The sequence below is a fragment of the Myiozetetes cayanensis genome, unplaced genomic scaffold (genome assembly GCF_022539395.1).
Source record: "Myiozetetes cayanensis isolate MyiCay16 unplaced genomic scaffold, myiCay2020 scf4, whole genome shotgun sequence".
Classification (NCBI taxonomy): domain Eukaryota; kingdom Metazoa; phylum Chordata; class Aves; order Passeriformes; family Tyrannidae; genus Myiozetetes; species Myiozetetes cayanensis.
This window is the reverse complement of record NW_026087631.1, coordinates 18,573,598-18,588,067: the sequence shown is the minus strand read 5'-3', so window position 1 is coordinate 18,588,067 and position 14,470 is coordinate 18,573,598. Positions and strand designations below refer to the sequence as shown.

Below are 14,470 nucleotides of genomic sequence, written 5' to 3'. Positions count from 1 at the left end.
GTGGTAGGAGCGTGACTGCCAGGGTGGCCTCTGAATGGTCATACAGAGTTCCTTTCCTTAATGGAATTAGAGTTCAGTTTAACCAGAAAGGGGAGTGAGGGGGAAAGGACCTATGCATTAAGGTAAAAATGTGGATTATAAAAGGAGAGACGGAAGAAATGGAAACAAAGAGCAAATTATGGATAGAAAGAGTATGTAATACCAGATGCATAGTTCCCATGAACAATAAAAGCAGATTTCAAATAAATGAATAAACAGCAAAACCAAACCAAAGTCAAACCTAAATCAAAGCCAATCAACAAAAATAAAAAAAAACTCAGAGCACAGGAAAAATATTACACAGTATTTTTTAAAACTTTGGAAACAGTTCTTAGACACATTCAGTTTGTATATTGGGTGATCCTTTTGTTGAAGAGGAGGCAAAAATGACTAAAAGCAGTTGAAGAAGGAAAAGTCATAACATTTAGCACCTCATCTTTTTGTTTCTGATGTTTCTTCAAAATAAATTCACAGATAACTTTGAACACAGGCAATGTTAGTGTATGGGATACACTGGAAAAGTTGTAGTTTGCAACTTATTTTAGCAAGCAGCGACCATCACTAAAGAGGCAGTCCCTGTGTGCTGTGTCCTCCTGGCCATTGACCCTGTGCCGGCTGATCAGGTGGGCTGCTGTGATCCTCTGAGGTCACTCTGCTAGAGACATCTGAGCTGTATACAGGTGTGAATCAGTCCACAAGCCCTGGATGGTGAGAATGTGTTCCCAGAGGAGGGAAGTGAGCTCACATGGCCAGCATCACAGAGGCACGATGCAGAATGGGAGCAAGTGTACAGTTCAGAAGGTCTCACTATCCCCCAGGGAAAGCAAAATGCAGGAAAATAGGGAGAGAGTAACACACTCCAAAGCCCAGCTATGCAGTGATGCCAACTGACCTCATGCTCCCTGCTAGCCCTCTAAGAAACAGCATCTTGGAGTGCAAAGGCTGTCATGCTTAGCCCAAACTCCAGTACCAATGTTCCACTTGAGAAGCTCACATTCATGCTGGAGCAGATCATGTATTTTTCACTGGTGCTCTTTCTGATAGAAAATGTAGTTTTCTCATAAATCACACAGAATCATCAAGGTTGGAAGAGACCATAAAGATCATCTAGCTCAACTGTCAATGTAGCATCATTATAATCACCCCTAAACCATATCCCTAAGTGCCACATCCAGAAGGGGTGGGAGAGAGGAATGAGAGTCAACCTGTTTTGAGTCTAAACAGTGGGCTGCTTGTCAAATTTAAGGCGACTATACAGGAGTTCCCTGACTTGTGATCTGGTGACTTTGTTCAGCCTGATGAGAATTTATAGTGAACATCATGGCCCCTACTCATGGTTTGGGAAACATGCCCCTCCCTCCATCCACTTAATTAAAAAAAATACACAAAGGAAAATTAAAAAAGAAAAACTTTGTTGTACAGCTGTTTCCCTGTGCTATGTGAAGTTTTCCTCCCTCTCTCAGCCTTCCTTTTCTAGGAGAAATGGATGATGCATGTGGCACAGTCTATTCCAGGAGAGCCACAGTGGCTAAAAACTTTCCATGTCCTGGATCAGTGACTTCCAGGACCAGCTCCTGAGCCCACTGGCACTGAGGCTCCTGATGGCTGTATTTCATGAAGGTAATTCAGATTGGCTGCTGCTTGCTGCACAAGCCCATCAGCACAGACAGTCACAGTGGGCTGTGTTTGAGCAGCTACTCCCCTGGGCTTGTGTCTGCATCCCTGCTTTTCTGTTCTCCCTTTAGGGGCTTGGTCAGTAATACAGATTGTTTTCCCTGGATGTGACTATGGTGGCTGAAGACACTTGTGGACCCCAGTCCCAGGCTGTGACAACCTTTTTTCTGCTCTTACCTATGGATCTGTCTGTGGGTGCTGGTGACTCCTCCATGCCAGCCACCTCCTTCCCAAAGATCTCATCAAAGTTTTCCGTCATGAACTTCTCCAGCACTGTCATCTGCACGCGTCAAAGTCTTGGTCTCAGCCCAGGTGCCTGAAAAGATGTCAAGGATGACTCTGGAACCTTGCCTCTGCATAGAAGGAGGTGGCTGTGGGGCAGCTCTTCCAGGCAGCTACTCCACCAGCATTTGCTGGAGTGAGGGGAATGCCAAGGCCCTCTGGGCATCCAACTCAGATAGGCTGGAGAGGCTGCACCTGGCTGCTCAAAGCAGCTTTACCTTCTCGGTCACTACCAGCATGGCCTCAAGCGGGAGCAGCTCCCCTTTGGCTGGGCTCAGCAAGTTTGGCCCCAGGCAGATGGCCAGGCTGCTGGAGGTCATTCTGCTTGTGGACACATGCTGGCCAATACGTTGGAGCACTGCAAGCAGCTGCTTGAGGAGGAGGAGGTTTTATGCAGGCAACTTCTTGTCCACCCTGAAGGAACAGCAAGGCAGTGTTCATTGAGCAACTGTTGCACACAGCTGCCCTCAAAGCTGGCACAAGGGAAGGGACAGCCAGCAGCTGTGTTGTGCAGTTTTCCAGGTGCTCTCAAGCCAGCAGTCAGGGCTCCTGTGCTTGAGGAAGGAAGCATGTCATTGCCTCCGGGCTCCTGATATCACACAAGCCCACACAAAGGAAGGCTCCCAGTTCATTCCCCCCAAAATCTGACCCCAACCCTTCAACAGCAAGCATTTATAAACTCAGGATAGAGCCAGACAAGAATCCTTAAAACCCTAGACAAAAGGGGAAAGAAATAATTTTTCTTGGTTTTGCTTCTTCAAAGTTACTGTCCTTTGCCAGCAACAACTAAGAGTAAGCCCATCAAATGCTTCCACCAGCATGTGGCCTACAATTACTTACACCCTGAGAGCCCCGTGATGGGTGCTAGCAAATGTAACAAGGGTAGGACAACCACCAGCAGCTGGCCTAGAATTAGCACTGATGTCTCCCTGCTTGTTCAATCTGATTTCACAGTTACTGCAAGAGGACAAGTAACCCTGAACATCATCTAAGTTTCCTTGTCCGTGTTCCCTGTGATTCAATGATGTCAGACCTCCCTCTCATGGCGTAGTTATCCCAAAGTCCCTAAATTTTCCCCATGTTGTTCTTCAAGTCCTTCTTATTCTGTGCACAAAATACAGTACCTACACTTTCCAGCAAAAGCATTAGATTTTGGCTGTAAAAACACTTCACCCAATGTGTTCTTTATGGAGATACACTGAGTTCAGCTTTGAAACAGCTCTGCTTTCCAATCACCAAGAGAAAATAAAAATGTTGATACTGAAAATTAAGGAAATATGAAACCCTACAAAGTTTGCTTAGACTCTTGATTCAAAAATATTGGAATGATGTCTCAGGTGAAATTCCAGTCCTTTATATATCTCCAATGCAGTGGTAGCACAGGATCCAGGAGATGCTGCCATTGTCAGAAAAGTTCTGCCCAGACCTCAGGCAGGAGGACACCCATGGTCTCTATCCACTGTGGAAAAGATGGAGGGGACACCACAGGGTGATGATGGAGACTATTCTCACCCAGGCAGAAGAGAGTTCTCCCTGCCTGGCTGCTGGTGTCTGGCAGCTCTCTGGGGAAGTTGATGGCAAAGTGTGCATAGACCTGTTTACCCCGCTCAGGAAACCTGGCAGTCTCTACTGGTCTTCTGTAGAGTGGGCACACTGGTTTCACCACACCAGCTGAAAGCATTTGGTTGTGCTTCGCTTTCTTTGTAACTGAGGGACTGAAAAAAGACCACAGAAATTTCCCCCACCAATAGAAAATATGTAGAATAGTATTATAAAGTCTATCTGACAATATTCATGTTTGGTTTCATATATGACTTTATTAAATCTGTGTTTCAGAATGAATGTTGTCTAGCAGGCTTTCAGTTCAGTTACAGCAATTGCTTCTCAGCAGGCTAATTTTCCCGTAAGACTAGATAAGGAAAGTAATCACTTAGGAAAATGAGTTTTCCACATACATGTGCAGTACTCTTATGGCTGGTTTCATTGTGAGAAGGTCTGGAATGGCTCCATCTTTGTTAAGTGAGCCCTTGATCTTTCTTGACAAGAAATTCCAGCAAGAACTGAAGCTCACAAGATTTTCCAAAACTTCATTGTGCAGCAAAGAACCAGTAAAGCAGAGCCAGTTCCCTTCGAGAACTTTAGGTCATCAGAGGCTGACAGATGGCTAAACTGAGACTCTGGGACACTCAACTTCTGAAACACCTCTCCAAAATATTACATACTTCTGGCATGAACAGCTCCAGGGTAGATCCACACTGTGGATGGATTCCTCAAAATTAAGATCAGGTGTCGGGGGGACTCTGAGGTCTGACTCCATCATGATCAGAAGTCACACTTTGAAACATAGCTCCCATCTGTTTCAAAATAAAAAAACCACAATCATCCACAGACGTGCAGTTCACAGAGCAGGAGAAGGGGAGGAAATATAACAAGATGATCAGCCACTGTATTAGAGTGGGTATGAGGCACATTGTCACTTGTTACCAATACAAGAATATACTATTATATAGTAAGATATAAATACTATATTATAATAGATTAATGATATTTATTAAATAATCAAATAAATATATGTTAAAGTAATTATATTATATTAATTAATTAAAATATAGTGATAATATAATTATAATTTATAATTACAAATTATAAATTTATGATTATATAATTTATTTATACAAATTATATGTAATAAAACTTACAGCTAAAATGACAAATAAATATTTAATTTATTTAACTAATTAATTAGAATACTTATTAATTTTATATATTAAAATATTTAAATATACTATTTGAAGTGGATTCTGTCCAAGCACACAGTCTCTGCTACTTCTAATTAGTAATTAAAGTTGCAAGAACTGAGGACTGTATCCAAACCCTATTTTCTCCATATGATTTTTTGATTCTTGGTCCAAACTATCTTTTAACAAGCTAGATTCTATCTGGGACTAAATTTTCAAGCGGTCATGCGTTTCAGTATATCAAGCTCTCCCGGTTATTGAGAGACTTGGACAGTTATACATTTACTCAGACCCCTGGTGCTGAGGCACTCCCCCAGCGGGGACCTCACCAGGCACCTTCTGGAAGCCAGACCTGGGAAGGTGAGACAGCTTCCTGACGGTGCCATGGACATTGGTCCTGAGTTTCACCACTTCATCTGAAGTGACAACAGAGGTCCCTCAGGTCTGCAGTCCCTCAGGCAGGTCCCTCCCTGCCTTGGCCTCCTGTTAGGATGGAGAGGATCCTGAGGATCCTGGGGGCTGGGGGCCCTCCTCTTTTGGGTACACTAGGACCCTGTGGCCAAGCCAGCCCTGCCCTGGCCAGGATTAGAGGGTTGTGGCTGCAGTCCTGGGAAGAGGGACCTGCCACTTCCTCTGCCTGCTCCTGCTGCTCCTGGGTCTAGTCCTGCTCTGCAGGGACAGGTACAGATGGGGGCAAGCTGTGACTCTCCTGGAGGGTAGCCTCTGATATACCAAGCTTCCTCCTCCACGATAGAGCTTGCTGGGCCACTGGCAGAAATCCCCTCATGAGAGCTGTTGGATCTAAAGCTGGAGCTGCTGGAGCTGGTACTGACCTCAGGCTTACCTGTTTCCTCTCCATCAGTGTGGTAGTGCAGGAGCCTCTGAGCCTCCTTGCTGCACCAGCTCACAATAACATTGATGAGGTCACGAACCAGTGGTGCTGCACGTCCTCTGAGGTGGTTCTGCAGCCTCAGGATCAAGGTCTCCTCATGCAGACCATAGACACAGAGATCAGACAGGATTCTGCTCTCAGCAACCTGTACTGGCAACCACCAGTTGCAGTAAATTTCCTCAAGCCTCTGGCGTAGCCAGGGCAGCACAGGATCCAGAAGATGCTGTTGTCTTTGGAAAAGTTCTGCCCACACCTCGGGCAGGATGCCACCCACGGGCTCTGGCCCTGCAGCCCCCTGCTCAGGTGGGGACACTGTCCCCTGTGGAGAAGATGAAGGGGATGCCACAGGGCATTGGGGGCCACTCTTCCCCACCAAGGGAATCTCTGGTGACTCTCTAGAAGCTCGTCTTTCCTGGCTGTTAACCTGTGGTGACACGCCAGGATGCATGATGACAAACAGTAGAGAGTCCCATCTGCCCTGCTCAGAAAACCTGACAGCATCTATTTGTGTTCTGCAAAGTGGGCATGATGGATTTCTCTGTGCCCACTGTAGGATGCAGCTTAGGCAGAACTGGTGGCGACAGGGCAGAGCAGAAGCCCTGCTCCTCCGAGTGTCCCGGCAGATGGGGCAGCTCCAGTCTGCCTCCATGGCCATTTCTGTGCTCTGCAGCGCACTGGGAAGAGCTGAGGACCAGGAGATGCTCCCTGCCATTGGCATCACACAGAGCAAGAGAGAATTGTGTGACTGTGTGACAGCCCTCCTGACTGTCCCAGGGAGGGGAAAAAGAAATGCCTAGTTCTCTCAAGAAGGACACCCTTCTGGTTCCCTTGAACCCAATCACCTGCCCTACACCAGGGGGGTGTTTTCCCTTTACAGCTACTGCAGTAGCTGACTTTCACTTCTACCTATGGTGCCAGGCTGCCTGAACAAGCAAGACTGGGAAAACACTACTGATGGCTCTGTGATGGGCAGAAAGAGCTGACAAAGGCAGCTCTGACCAGATGCTCCAAACCTTGCACTCTTCCTTCAGCAGGAGTCAAGGCTAGAACCAGATTGGCTCAGATTCTGCCAGAGCCAGATATAATCAGAGACAGATGTGATGTCACAATCCATCCCCTAGTGATGGATCCATGCCCCCATCTGCTGCTTAGAAGGTCACCCTCCACCACTGAGTGATGTCACCATGGAATATTCCCCTCTGCAGGTGCACAGGGCCAGAAATAAAAAAAAGGGAAATACCATTTCTTGTTTTCAGCTTCTTGATTTCCATGGTGCTCTCCCTCAGCCACCTGCATCATGTGGCCTTGATCACCTAGCTAAGGTCTCCTGTGAGCAGGAGCATGGTGGGACCAGTCAGCATGGACTGCCTGTGGACAGATATTACGTCCTCTCCTCATTGCCTTTCTCTGTGCAAAGGTGGGATTTGGAACACCTGGGTGGACAGTGACCAGCTCTGGGTGAGAGTCTCCCACCCCTGTGCATCTTGTTCCAGTTGCAGGGAGAAGCAGAAAGGGGTGTTTTCATTTACTCCTGTCCACTCCCACTGGCACTTGCCCACAGTGCCAGATCCTTCTCTGCTTGCCAAGTCTCCATGCTTCTGGAAGCCAGTGTGTTGGTGTTCCTCGAAGTACCAGTGATGGAGCCTGACCCCACACCCACAGGAAGTAGCTGGAGTTGCTGCCCTCCTGGAATAGCATTTAAGGGCCACAGGTACCCTGCTCACAATTCCGGAGAACCCAGGATCCACAAGAAAAAGCTGGGTTTGTCTTTTCATCTTCTCACATATCAAGCCTGAATTTCTTTACTGACCTCAAAGGAACCCTAGAAACTCTTATTCTAAGATGGTTCAGATAAAGTGGGCTTGCATGCTTAACTGTGAAGATGTTTCCAGAAATAAAGGAAATAAAGGACTCTTGAGAGCGGGGAGAAGAAGACAGAGAAGCAGTCATCGTCTTTTTGGACTTCCCTCAAATGTAAGTTGATTTCCTTTTATGTCAAAGTAACCCACCTAGTTTATCAAGGGAAGCCAGTAGATGTAATATTTTTGGATTTCAGATACTGTCACTTGTAATGTCCTTCTGGACAAAATGTCTAGCACACAGATGGATAAACACATCATGGGGTGGGTGAGCAATTGGCTCACAGGTCGATCACAGGGGGTAACAGTGAAGGGGGTGACATCTGGCAACTGGTCACTAACGGGGTTCTGCAGAGCTCCATCCTCAGCCCAGTGCTCTTCAACATCTTTGTAAATGACTTGGATGCAGGACTGAAAGGGATGCTAAGCAAGTTTGTAGATGATACAAAACTGGGAGGAGGAGTTGACTGCCTCGAAGGCAGGGAGGCCCTGCAGAGAGACCTCCCCCCACCTGGGATGAGACAAACCTGGATGTTTGTCAATCAATGCCATGGAAAGAGCCCTGGGTGTCCTGGCTGATGGCAAGTTGAATATGAGTCAGCAGTGCCCTGGAAGCCAGGAGGGTTTATGAAAATGTGATGGGAAAAGCAGCTTCCCAGTCTTTTAAAGATAGAAAACTTTTCTCATCAAGATTTTGTTGGGTTTTTTTTTTGTTTTTTTGTTTGGTTGTTTGGTTGGTTTGGTTTGTCTGATTTTTTTTTCCCCCAAATGAAATTAATGTATGAATTTATGGAAAATGTGAGAAGGATCCATTTTATCATCAGTGCTAGGACCCAGCTCCGGAGAGGGGTGTGTATGTGTGTGTGTGAAATTTGAGAGCTCCTTCTGATGATTCTGGAGAGCAAACCTATGACTAGTCCATATGTGCATCCCTATCATTTTATTTCTAAGCATTTCTTTCAAAATTTATTCTTTTAAAACTGATACTTAGACCTAGGTTAGATTCCTTGGGCAGCGGGGCTGCAAGAAAGCTTTTCCTTCTGCCACAGGTGTCAGCACTCCTCCTGCCCCACCCTCTCACCCACTCCCCCTGCAGCATCATGGAACCTCCGGAACCCATGTGCCAGGACATTGCCCAACTGCCCAACAGCCCAAAACTGCCCAACGGCCCAGAGCTGCCCAACTGCCCAACGGCCACTGAGCCTGGCATCCTGCACTGCCACTGCTCCTACAGCACTTGGTTGGCTGATTTTGTTTTCCAGTTTATTTCAGTGTTGACAAAGTCCCTGTCTTCAGTAGAAAGGTCTCGGCATGGACTGTAGGAAGGTATCGTAATCTTTTAAACAAAGAGGAGAGCTTTCCTCTGCAGGTTGGATGTTCACAATATCTGTAAGAGGTGATTTTTGGTAAGATTACAATTTTACAATTGCTCGAATGAGAAGAATTCCTAATCTGTTTTTCACCTAGAATAAAACTGACAGAGAGAAGGAGGAGGAGCTTTCAGTGCTAAATACTCCTGCAACTCCTGAGTCACCTTTGTCTGTAACGGTAGTGGAGTCCAGTAGACAGTCCAGTGTCACCATCTCTGGGAGTCTTCCACCAAATCAAGAAGAGATACAAAGCATCAGAAGTGAAATGGATGGCACAGTAAAGGCACACAGTGTTGTATCAGGGCTGCAAGATTTCCAGTCTGAGGGAAATAGTTGTCCAACAGGTTTTGATGTCAGAGTCAGTTCCAGTAGTAGTAAGCAAGGAGAGCCAGAGCACGCTGAAAACAGCAAATTAAAGGGTAAACAGAGCTGTCTTCAAACTAACCAGCTCTTATTTTAGCACTGCTGATGTATCTTCATTCTGTCATGATTACATTGCCGGAAAATGAGTTTTTGGAGGAACTGGTAGCCTGTTGTCTACTTGTCGAATGTGTGGTAATGCCATAGTCATCTAGTGAATAAAATACCGGCAGGAAGTTTCTTGGCCTTCTGTGGTTTCAATGAGGAATAGAGCTGTATAAGAATGATGTTTATACTGGACAAGAACAGCCCAGAGCAAGCTGTAATACCCTGTAGCAAGACAGAAACATTTTGAGTACTCTGCTTACAAGTAGATGATGCTGTTTCTTGTACAAAAGTTGATTCTCTGTAAGCTATTTATGCAGAAGGGGGAAAATGCTGGTTATTGCATTCTTGGGCAATCATTTCAAACTTGCACCTTCTAAAGTTAATGTTCTAAAAAAATACATAAATGCATATAAAAATCCATGGAATTAAAAAAACCCAACCTGATATCAAGCCTTGACCCTAGCTGGGTTTGACATTCAGATGTGATTTTTCAGACTGATCCCGAGACTACTAGAGAACAGGGGATAATAAATACACCCAACAGTTGTGCACATGATGTCAGTGTACAGCTGCCTGCTTTTTAACTCTCAACAAGGTTGAATCCAAAAGGTTTTTTTTGTGTGAAAGTGACTGGTCTTTTGCAGTGCCTTCAAAAGTGCAGCTACTTTCACTGTGTTGTAGTGCCTAAAAAAATTATTAATAGCAAGGAAAAAAATACATGTCTGACTATAATCCCGAGATGACAGAAGTGGTTTCTTCATTGCAACACATTTCAGTTAACAATTAACTGAATTTTCTCAAAATGCTCTTAAGGTGTGTTATCTTCGTCATTCTGTTGGAACTGTTCTTTTGAAAGAATGCAACAAAATGCATTTCCTTAAACAAAGGCAAGGGTTTGGAAGAGGTCAATAGGTAGCCCTCAATAAATATATCTCTATTGCTTTGTTAATTATAGATGTATAGACTTTGAGGAAAACATACAGAACTGCAAGTATTTTTTAAATTATTATTTCTCTTTCTTTCTACTTTTTGTGAGGTTTTTGTGTTTGATTTTTTTGCCCACCATTATAGTGTTTAGAGACAAAAAAGTCCTTCAAGATGGTCAGGGAAGAGACAGCTCCTCAAAAAAGCAGAAAACAAGCCTCAAAACACCTGTGAACAGCCAAAAGAAGAGTAAAAGTAGTAAGTAAAGTAGCTCAGTCTGAAGTGAAATGTGTGAAAGTACCGTGCCATTTGTTTGAAATGAATAGTAAAAGAGGTGGACCAGAGGACACAGTAATCACCCATTCAAAGCCTTTTTAAAAAGGTATAGCCCCATAAGCAAGAAGAGGTGGATAATTTTGGCACCTACATGGACACATTTGCACTGTCTTTGTTTTTTCTGATGCAGGCAATTCATTTATGGCAGTAGTTCTAAGGCAGTAAGTGTGTTGCTGCCATGATCTGTCTGGAAAGTAGAGTGCACTGTGCCTATATGAACCTTGAGCAGTTGGATTGTATTCAAGAGTCTCCTTACAGAAGTGTGTCCCTACCTCACGTCCTTATGTTCTTGCCCACATGCTTTCAGCAATATACAGTTTTCAGGATGGATTGTAGAGCCACAGTGAGGTACTTCTTATCCACCCTCTAGCTCTGTAGGATTTTGGTTGCCACAGATCCACAGAACAGCTCTGGGTCTACCTGCACAGCAACTAACTGGGCAGTACTTCCAATGAAGTTTCCCTTTCCCAGCATTCTAGAATTAGAGGGACCCCATCACAGACCTGGTTTGTGGTGTAGTACTTGGGCACCAGTGGTGCAGAGAGCTGTGTGCCAAGCTGCTAGACCAGGATGGATTCTGTCACTTTAGAGTGAGACCGCGCCTGGTAAGCTTTGGGTTGAGCGGGAAGGTTGCTTTGTTTTTGTTAACAGTCTCTTCCCACAGGCAAGTGTGGACAAAATAGAGAGAGGGAGTCTCATCTTAAGGAACAGGATAATTGTTTACCCAAAGTTTGTAAATGGAGTTTTCAAGTGTATTTTTTCAAAACATGGCTAGTGTGGCCTTGTGACGCAACACAACAAGGTTTTTTGAATTTTCTTGTTTGGATTTTTTTTTTTCCTGCTAAAATTATTCCATCCTCAGTTGCTGTAGTTTTGTGATAAATCCTAGGTGTTTTTCTTGCTACTTTACTCCTCATTCTCTAGTTCTGGTTCAGACTCTTAGATGATCGATTTGTAATTTTTTCCTTTCTATTTTGCCTTAGTGAACCTGGACATGTTTCCTACTCCTCGTAAGAAGAAGTTTCAGTGTGTTTGTGTCAGTCAGCTATGGGTACAGAAGCTTGTGATAAAAAACAGCAGCTGCTGTTGCCGTGTTTGTCAGCTTTGCTGCCTGCTACCTGAAAGCAGATCATTAGGATTTTGAGTACTTCCCACTTCACCAAAATTCAGGTTTGGGAAATGCTGCAATGCAATAATTAACAGAGACTGTTTAACTTTCAGATGACTTGGAAAATTTGACCAGTGATGAGCGCATAGCAGTTCTCCAAGCAAAAATGCAGGAAATCCGGAAACGTTACCTGTTGTTGAAAGCTGAGGTGGCTGCCATTGACCGGAGAAAGCGCTTAAAGAAGAAACAGCAGGAAAGTAAGTACTGGGAACTAAAATCTACTTTTAGAGGGCTAAATTGCATGTCATGTTATTAAAGTGTTAACAAGTGTTGGATAATCTTTTGGGAGATGAGTGCTGTTAGGAGTGTATTTATGTTGGGTTTTTTTTCTGAAAAACATGAATACAGTTATTTTATGACATTTAGAAGGTCTGGGTCAGATACTTAGTGACAATGTAAGGAGAAAACCATTTACAAGCAGTCAATCTAGTTAATTCTGTTAAGGCAGAGCTACTTTATATGGGAAACAATATACACAAAATAAACTTTTCTAAGCAGTGAACAAAGTAACTAACATTATTAATAACTTCTAAAGTTTCTTCAAGTTACAGATAACTTTACTGTAGCATTGCCTGTGCACCTAGTTAGTGCTTTCCTTCTAGGATAAGGGATTTATTTCATGAGTTTAAGTGAGACAATCAATTAAATGTCTCATTTCTCTGAAGCTGCCACACCTATTGCTGCAGGGAATGTTCTAGTGTGCCTACTGCTAGGAGTGTTAAAAGGATAATTTTATCCATGTCTTGTTCACATGTGTATTTAAGGGTTCACTGAGAATAAGAAGAAAGACCGAAATGCCATGTGTAGTAATATTTTATGGCTGCAACCATCACACAGGAACTGAAGTTGCTGCTTGCTTGCCAGAGCACTGTGCATGTGTAGATTCAGTGCTGGGACAAGGCCCCACCTGTGCCAACTCCCTGAGGAAGGAAAAAGAACAGCTGACATGCTGATGGGCCAGGAATAAGCTCTGTTGTCCTCTGGCTGAGCCCTTGCGTGGCTGATGAACCAGGTCTACAAGGGCCATCAACATCAAAATTAGGGAAAGAAAGACTTTTTACTTTTCCATCACTAGGCATAAGATGCTGGAGTCAGCATATATGTCCTGGTTCCAGCCAGGACAGGGTTAATTTTTGCAGTAGCCAGGAGGGGGCATGGCCAGGTTATTCTATATCACCTCATGTCATTGCCGGGGGAGGCAAAGGGATTCTTTTCCAGGGAAAAGGGGTTCAGTCCAGTCGAGCAAATGTGGCATAGGGAGCTGTGTAGTATTGCCTATTATTGGGGGTTTTTTCCATGTGAGTTGTTTATTTTCTTATATCCTCTGTCACTAGTATTGTTGCTATTACCATTTGTATTCTTATCTTGTTGCTGTTTCCAGTAAATTGTTCTTATCTCAACCCGTGATCTTTGCCTTTTGCGCCTTCAACTCTTCCCTCCAATCTGCTGCAGCAGAGAGGAGGGGAAGAAAGAGAGTGCATTCCATGGTTTGGGAGAACCTTGATGGGGTCACTGAATTGGGGAGTACCTTTCCTAAACCGCAACAAGATACCGATGCTTGTTGAATAGGGAAACATTCTAATTGCTTATTTATAAATGCTTATAACCTGTGTTTTCTTCTTCCTTTGCAGGGGCTGCTGCCATGTCAAGTTCCTCACCGGATGGAATGTCAGGGGAATGCAGGTGAGAGCAGGACTTGACAAAGCACTTCACACTTAATGGCTGCTGAGGGCCACTCTTGTTAATCAGTCCTGAAAACCAAATATTCATTAAAAAAATCAAGCAAGCAAACAAACAAACAAAAAAATACTAATGTTCACAGGTTTGAATTAGATTAATAAAGAATACTCTGGGTTTTAAGAATCCATTAATTGAAATGAAACTACAATACTTTGTCATTTTTCAATAAAACAGGGGTCTTTTTAATTTTAATAAAATACATGACTAAAAAAAGAAAGAAAATAGCTAACAAACTAATAAGAATTAATGTCTGAAGATTGCACTCAGCCTGTTTAGTGTGTATTACTTCATAATGGATTAAACAGGTATATTTTTGTGTTTTCTTGTAACTGTTTCTCTTCCTGTTAAAGCAAAAAATACTTCATTTGTAATGCTTATTTTATGATGAGCTTCAAGGAGAAGTCTTCAAGAGAGAGGTGTGAGCTCATAAAAGCTTATAGAAGAAAGCTCTAAAATATACATTAGGTTCTGCAGAAAATGGAGTTATGCAACATATTGTACAAATGGAAGCCAAGGCCTCTGAAATAAAATGCCATAGTTTGGGAATCCCTGATGTTGTTTTTAAGTTTGATTAAGCAACAGTAGTATCCTCATGAAATGACATCACGCAGAATTGGCTAAGTGATTAATTCAAATCCATTCTCTCTTTCAGCACGAAGTGTAGCCCATCATGAATATAGCACCAGTCAAAACAAAGCTGAATTTTGATTCTTTTTCATTATGGTAGTTTGAAAATTTCAAAGCAAGCACCTGAAGTTATTCACTGACTCCTTACATTAACTGCCTCAAGTTCAGATTCAGTGTAACTGAAACTGGAATAAAACTTTGTGTTCTCTGCCTACATTGTGTCTGACTGTAGTTTTTGACCAAAATACTGTTATACCTGAAAAATGACGGATTACTGATGAGATTGGTAAATAACAAATGATGATAAGCTTTGGAAGTGCTGACTGTGTTAAGAATTACCAGTGACCCAGGGC

The 14,470-nt window shown here is 43.6% G+C and overlaps 1 protein-coding gene across 1 annotated transcript; it reads right to left on the bottom strand.

Moving 5' to 3' along the window:
* Nucleotides 1–4,317: 4,317 nt before the first annotated feature.
* On the bottom strand, nucleotides 4,318–6,280 carry LOC126647096 (E3 ubiquitin-protein ligase Topors-like). The gene is made up of 2 exons (XM_050329008.1): nucleotides 5,578–6,280; nucleotides 4,318–4,349 (listed from the first exon to the last, which is right to left on the bottom strand). The coding sequence occupies exons 1-2, from the start codon at nucleotides 6,278–6,280 to the stop codon at nucleotides 4,318–4,320; spliced, it is 735 nt and encodes a 244-aa protein (XP_050184965.1).
* Nucleotides 6,281–14,470: the final 8,190 nt, after the last annotated feature.

Excerpts from the sequence above, each read along its gene's own strand:
- LOC126647096 (XM_050329008.1), bottom strand. The coding sequence starts at position 6,280 with ATGGCCATGGAGGCAGACTGGAGCTGCCCCATCTGCCGGGACACTCGG. Across the intron at positions 4,350-5,577 it reads CACTGATGGAGAGGAAACAG|ATGGGAGCTATGTTTCAAAG; the intron begins GTAAGCCTGAGG and ends ATTTTGAAACAG.